General features: G+C 35.2%; 1 protein-coding gene across 1 annotated transcript in view; it reads right to left on the reverse strand.

Moving 5' to 3' along the window:
* The window catches only part of LOC129755933 (mucin-2-like), a 50,993-nt gene extending 43,626 nt beyond the window's left edge, over window positions 1-7,367 (reverse strand). Inside the window, exon 1 of the mRNA XM_055752639.1 lies at window positions 7,157-7,367. Coding sequence (XP_055608614.1) covers window positions 7,157-7,159 — 3 coding nt within the window. The 5' untranslated portion in view covers window positions 7,160-7,367. The remainder of the gene's footprint in view (window positions 1-7,156) is intronic.
* Between the last annotated feature and the right edge of the window lie 220 nt (window positions 7,368-7,587).

Here is a 7,587-nt window from a genome sequence, read left to right on the forward strand (position 1 = left end):
TTGTAAAATTGCAGGATTTGCTTTCTGAAGCTTTCAATAATTTCATGACATGTTTTTGCGAAAGTTTTAAATCATCAAACTTATTAGCTATGCAAAGCAGTATAATGCGATTCTTATTTTCAGCTAGTCAACCAGTTTTAAAATTAGCTGTCAAAACACTAAAATTTAAAAAAAATATTTACCTATTTTGAATTTCTTGTACTACAACGAATATCATTTCTAGGGTACAAGATAGGTTTAGTTTTTGTTCACATGCAATGCATTGCAAGAACCAAGAAATATTTTAAATATACAAATAAATGTTTTTTTAACTTTCAGTACATCTCTGATGGTTTTCGAATGAAAATTTGGATTTTCCGTACAAGCCTCCTTACTAATTCAAAACACGTTGTTATAATTCAGGACTTAATCAATCGCTTCCAAAATTTTTATTGCTATTTTTAGCTGTAAAAACAACCAAACAAAGTTATTGGAGGTTTACGAATTAATAAATTTGAAATTTCCAAACAAATTTTACAGCGGAATTATGTACAACAATGGGGCAGGAGGATATTGAGCGGACCAATTGTTGCACGATCCAACATATTTTCTGGTTAAGTATGAATCATAATTTTTTTTTCAAAATCATGGTGTTAAAATTGTCCAACAAACGTTTCGTATAGAAAACTGATACGAAAAATGTTTTGTTCTGACGTAAAACCTTATTTGCCGTAGAAGGAATGTTAAGGTTTTTGTTAACAATTAGCACAAAAACCGCGCGAAAAAAAACAAGAAAAATCAAAACTGTCATAAGATACACACTTACCAGCAGAAAATATCACAAAAGCCCCATTTCATCAGAAAACATTCCGAATTACACGATTCGGTATTATTTTTGAGGAAAAGTTGAAAAACAGCTGAAATATTGACAATTTAAGTCATGCTGTGCAACAATGGGTTAGGGGACAACGATTGGCAAATCACCCTATTCCATATTATATTTTTTTAAATTATTGATAGTACCATCAAAATGCATTAAAAATATTAAGTGTGCGCTTGATAACAGAAAATTGCTGTTTGAATAGTTTTTGTCATATACGTTAACTATTACCTGTTGAACTATCGCACAAATTTCCAATGTTATAAGGTTGACATCTTGAACCGTTAAGCCCCTTATGCGGGTATTTCAAAAATTCCATCAAAATAAATGGGTCTCATATAAGCACAAAGGACGAGTTAACATTTTACAAATGAAACAGAGCGAATGAAATGTGAAATTTAAATAAAATTTGCAAAATAAAATTGACCCATAATTGTTACAGCATCTACCAAATTTCACACAATCATGGGTCACTTTTTTGCTAGCAAAGCAAAACATTTCTTGGTTGCTATAGCTCTACCCAAATGCCCCTGGAATTTATACTATCAAAGAATGCCCCTGAATGTTTGCCAGAAACATGATGATTTCCATGGTGATTTTCGGGTGTTGCCTCATAATTGTTACGGTCTTCAATATTGACCTATAATTGTGGTTTTGAAAAACGTTGACTGTTTCGGTAAATTATGTTATTTTTAAACAAGATTTCAATGAAAAACATATTTGAACTCGAAGATGAAGCATTTAATGACTGAAATTCATGCAATGCTTGATATTTGGTCTACTAACACCCGAATAAATGAACATTTTGTGGTGGGGGGATACGTTAAGTGACTAATGATTGTGGGGGGACTGTGTATCGCATCGATTTGTTTGCCGTCATCCATATTTGATATGCAGAAGGATGTGAAAACCATCAGGTTTGAAGTTACCGAGCGTTTAGGAACAAATCCATGCTGGTTCTCAGAGATCCAGTTCCGGCAAGCTGAAAACATGACATTGTTGACGATCTTCTCAAATACCTTCGAGCAGGCAGCTAGCGATGTGACACCTCTGTAGTTAAGAACATCTTTTTTGTCACCTTTTTTGTATACTGGGGACATAACTGATTTTTTCCAGATGGCAGTGAATTTTTGCTGTTCTAGAGACTGATTAAAAATACGCGTAAGAGGTTTCACCAGTACATTGCGACAATTTTTCAGTACGCACGCCGGTATTCCGTCCTGTCCGGCTGAAGTCGAATTTTTCAAATTAATGATAGCTTCTGAAACCATTTCCTCGCTAACAGCAAAAACATCCAGATCGAGCACATCGACAGGTAGTCGTGTTACGGCAGCATTCGATTGACTGGCAGATGGCGACTTATCTGAAAAAACACTAGCGAAGTGCGTCGCAAAAAGATAGCATTTTTCAGCAGGTGACTTGGCAATACGGTTGTTTAATTGGAGTGTAGCTGGAAGCCCGGACTCCTTCCGTTTGGAGTTCACAAATTTCCAGAACTTTTTTGGATTTGAGGGTAACTCCAAGACCAATGCTTCTAACCATTCAACACTGGATCCTCCGTGTCGTACTAAAGCCATGCACAACGGAACATTGAGAAAAGGGATTGAAATCGAGAGAGAATTCTCTGCATTTGGAATGGTAATGATCAAAATTCCACAACTGCTTCACAAATTGCAACAATTAGCACATTTTCATTATCTTCTGAGCACTGGTTTCTCTCATTTTAACTCAAACCTTCTCATTTTCTCTAACAAATTGCCACAAATTATCACAAATTCACTCATTGGCTGCACAAATTGTGTGATCATTGACGTATTTTCTCCCTTCATCTCAGTCCCCCGAGTTCAGGAAGAGTAGATATCATAGCCATTTTCAATCCAGAGGACTGAAACAGCTGTCAAATCGCTTACAATCGCTCCGAATCAAATTTTTAGTACCAGAACATCAATGTGGTTCCTGAAATTAAACAATTAACCCCAAAACAGACTCTAAATAGGGTAACATTTTGATTGTCAAACGCATCTGTTGTTGTCATACTGCAGATTTAGGATCAAGTTTAACAAGGATTATGCTGAAAACTCTGCATTTTGTGCCAAACCATAATTTAGTAATGTTACCAAAGATCCCTTTGATTGACATTCCTGAGCTGCAGCACAGATATCGAAAAGAACAGTAATAATTTCATTAAACTGAATTTGATCAAAAAAGTTTTAAGCTGAAATTCTTTTGGAAATTTTTTCAATTTGATGTTAATTTTTCATGAAGATTAATGAAATGCTTTAGGAGTTACATTGATTACAAATAATCCCACTTTTATGAAAAGGGTACATTAATCAATCAACATTTTGAAATGGTAAATTCCCATACAAAACTGCACTTGAGCATAAATAAGTCAAAAAATCTGAAACTTTGGGCGTTATTGACTGTAAACCAAGTTGAAAAAATCGAAAAACATCGAAGTGAAACATAAATCAACTATTTTATAAATTTTCATTTTCTTCATACGGGTAAATAGGGGTAACACAAATCACGACTTATTATATTTCTATCTTTTAAAAGTCCCTTATAAAATATTTCAAGTGTTAGAACCTTTCAGTACGATGGAATTTCAATAAAATTTGATTTCATGTTGCTTGGACATATTAAGGAAAAAAAAGCTCACTGCTGGGTTAAAAAGGTCAAGTTACACTTTATTCAGATAGCTCCGGTCAAATCTTACAGTAGATTTGAATGTTCCAGAAAATTTCACGGAAGATAAGTTTAATGCCGGTTTCTTAGAACGGTGGCTTCGATTTTAAGGGATTTCGATTCTTAATTTTTCTACTGTGCATTGGATGATTTGTATGAATGACCCCCTCCAAAAGAGGCCGACTCCCAATTGGATGGCATTTCTACTAGATGTTCTCATAATAAGCTCCGGTGCCAAATACCAACTTCTTAATCCGTATGTTGGTTAAGCCTTTAGAAGGCATATTAGATGTAAAACAATTGGAAAAAAATGGAACAACATAAGGCACGATATCATTTTTTTCCCGAGCAGCATTTGGCCCAAACAACCTGTTTTTAAAGATTTTTTAAATTTTGATGTCAGTTTCGAACACTTGAACTTTCGGATCTTGTCGGCCAAACCTGTATGAATACAATCGACAAAAAATCGAGCGAATTCTGCTGAAATCGTGTGCTTATCTGTGCGACGATTGGCAATTAGGGTAAATTAATAATTGCCTCTAATATTCAAAAATAAATCATTTTGGAATTCTGCAGTTCTGAGCACAAATTATTCATCCAAAATTTCAACAGTTATAATAAAAATAAATAAATTGAGATTTTAACCGTAGGAAGAGCTTCTTGAAGGTCAAAACGTGTGAGCTTTGTTTTATGTTATCATTTAGAATTCAAATTCAATAATTCTTCAGGGAACTGATATAAATATAAGAAACAAATTTTTGAATTTAAAAAAAAAACACTTTTTTGTACTGATTTCTTTTTGTATAAAATTTTGCGACTTCCAGTTAAATAAAAAATTTATAATTCAAATTTTGTCCAAATTTTTTTTTCTTAGTCAGTCTGAAATTTAAGTTAATATGTCTGAATTTTCTATAAATTTTATTTTGTACTGAAGTTAATTTCCTAAATCAAACTTGATTAAAAATTTGTTTTATGACCATTTTTAATTAAATTAACTTGTTGATTATGAAGCATCTGAGAAAACTAGTAGATATTTTTTTAAGAATATTCAAAAAATCAAGGTATCAAAATAAAGCAGTAGGGGAGGAGCGGGCTATATGCGCCTATTAAGCAGACTGATTTAATGAAATATTGCATCGAATATGTGTACAAAAACTATATACACATGAGCAGACATCTGTTTTCTATACAGTGGAGTAATTTTTATGTTGAAATCTGCTTACATTTTTTAGATATCGATTTTATTATAACTGTTGTCAAAATGCCGAACCTCAAACCGTGCGGGCTGAATGCGCCTATTTATGTTTTAGGCAAAATTTCGGTTTTTTGGCAATATTTTCGTACAATTTCATTGGAAGTGTTAGAAACTGATAACTTTCATACGATAAAGCTGAAGTTTTATAAAAATCTACTTCTGTTATTATTTTACAGAATAAAACAAAAGTTAGGGTTGCCATATTATGGAGGCAGTCCATCCATAAGAAAAACTTTATCAAATCTGTGTTGAGATCTTCAATTCTCTCTTAACACGTTCGTCGCCACGGCACCCATATTCGGGTGACGGGTGTATTTCCTGGGGGGCTCCGTCACATCAAAAAGCGTGTGACGCTCTCATACTTGAGTTTATCGCTCAGCTTCGCCAAACGTTTCAAATATGGGAGTTCTCCCTCTTTGCTTTCTCTCTCTGAAAATTTTTTTGGGCCCGGCTAGTAAAACTACCAAAATGAGCGTGGCGACGAACGTGTTAAAGTGTTAACAAGAGCTTAAATTCGAAGATTTTATGATAAAGATTATGTATTTTTTTCTATTTAACCTGTTATTTTAGGATAGCGGCATTTTACAAACATGATAGGGGCATATAGAAACACCCTGTTATTCCACTTTACAATCAATATGAAATCATCATAAAAGCTTAAATTTGTTTGGCTTCTAAGTTTCATTTGAATAAGAAACAAAAACCACCCAACTTTTTGTTTTGAGCTTCTTCACGTATAATTTTTAAAAGTCAAAATATTACATCAAAAGGTATCAAACCCTTGTATGAATTTTTAATTTTTTTTGAGTTGATTTATTCATAAAATTCTTTCTTGCCTTATGTTCAAAGCGTATTACCCTCAAAATGCATTTATTAGATATGTTGTCTTGTCAGCCATTTCGTCAAACGACCGTAGGATCATTTAACCTGATAAGCCCATTTTAGAAACCTTTCCCCTATTATAAGAAAAAAATTGAAACAACTAAGCAACAAGTTAAATCCAGTTTCTTAAGGATAGGTTTTTATTACGAAAATAAAAAAAATGTCCATAGATTCATCATACATTTATTTCAACAATTTTTGTTGAAAACTTTTTTCTAACGATTAAAATTCATCACATAATCATTTAAATTTTAGATATTTGGAAAACCAAACAATTTTTTTTCTACACGGAGCCCGGGGCGATTACCCATTTTTTCAATGATTTAAATTCCCAAAATCTGAATCTTTCGTAAAACAAAGGTTAAAATTGTATGGTTGTACGGCATTATAAACTTAAAATTGATCATTTTTACTCTAAGGGGCTCAATTTCTAGATTTTTTTACGAAAACTTCAAATAGTTCAATTTCTCGTGAAATATTGACACTGGTTGCAGAAAAAGACGGAACAAATATCCACTCTAAATATACCTTAGCTCGCCCATTCAAACTATCACTTTCAAGAACGTGAAGTGAATCAGCTTCCGTTTTACTTCCCCGTAACAAATGACGAGGTATTGTAGTTTGACATTTTCCATTCCGATGCATGCGGTAATCCTTGCCAATGCGTTTGTGTGTCGTCCGTATGACATCACCCACCCTCACTATAACGATTCAGTTACTTAAGTAAAATCCACTCTATAGGTACCTATAATAGTACTAGGTACCAACTATTACAGCAATTTGCATTCCCCGTGTGAAAATATCACACATCGATCACAACGGCGGCGGGATGGGGCCGCCAATATCTCTCTCGCTGATCTTTCCTCAAACAACTTAACAACGCTGAACCCGGCGTCGATTCCCGGGGCTTCAATCGGATCGTAGTTCATTCATCATTCTCCGTTGCTGTTCATTGACACATCGCATCAGTCCCTTGCAAGTTCGTTCAATTATTGCGAAGCTGTTGCATCTTCGGCCTTTTTGAAAAGGCGTACCTCGGTACTTCTGCTGACACACTTTGGGGCGGGCAGGCTTATCTCGATCGATCGATCGTCACCTGGCATATGACACACAAAAATTCGCCACGGCACAATCTGCCCACCCAACGATGGAAGCTGCTTAGCATAAATAAGGCGCTGCAATCCATAAGTACTGTTTATCCATGTCATTTTTCGCTTGTCCCAAAAAAAAAGTGAACAATTGCACCCCTTAAATGTCACTGAGATTCGCGGTGCGTGAATTCCAAAAATGTCCACAAATTCATTGGCTTCATTTTTCACCTTCGGAACACTCCCCTGAATCACGACAAATTATACTGCGTCCATAAGAGTTCGTCTCTCCAGGTTGAATGTCACTTTTACTTTCCGCCGCTTTTGACGGACAGTTCATTTTTCAAGTTCACCACAAATTAGGTAATATTTTGATTAGCTCACCATTTTCTCTGATCGTTGGCTTTCACTAAGCGACCCTCTGGAACATTCACAAATTCAGCACACTTCAGGACAGTCCTTATTCCGATTATTTTTCTATCACTTCAGAACACTCAACACTTAAGAACTTGAGCAAGCGATACTCTCTAAGGAAAAACCCAATCTCTAAACCTCTAAGGAAATTCTGATGAACTGCACTGCACCCGATCGACGATCACCAACAGACTCGCGGCTAGCCGCCCATTGAGCCGATATATTTATATGATTTTGGACCAGCTCCTTATAGAAGCCCAAGCTAGCTAGCAATATCACCCCCTTTTAACCTCCTAACGCGCGAAACCGCCCAGCTTCCTTTCCAGAGATCATCCCCTAGTCGGTGGTGGACGGATCATCTTCAGTCTAGATCCCCATTGAAGAAAACCCTCAAAAAAGAG

Source organism: Uranotaenia lowii, chromosome 3, assembly GCF_029784155.1.
Source record: "Uranotaenia lowii strain MFRU-FL chromosome 3, ASM2978415v1, whole genome shotgun sequence".
Lineage (NCBI taxonomy): Eukaryota > Metazoa > Arthropoda > Insecta > Diptera > Culicidae > Uranotaenia > Uranotaenia lowii.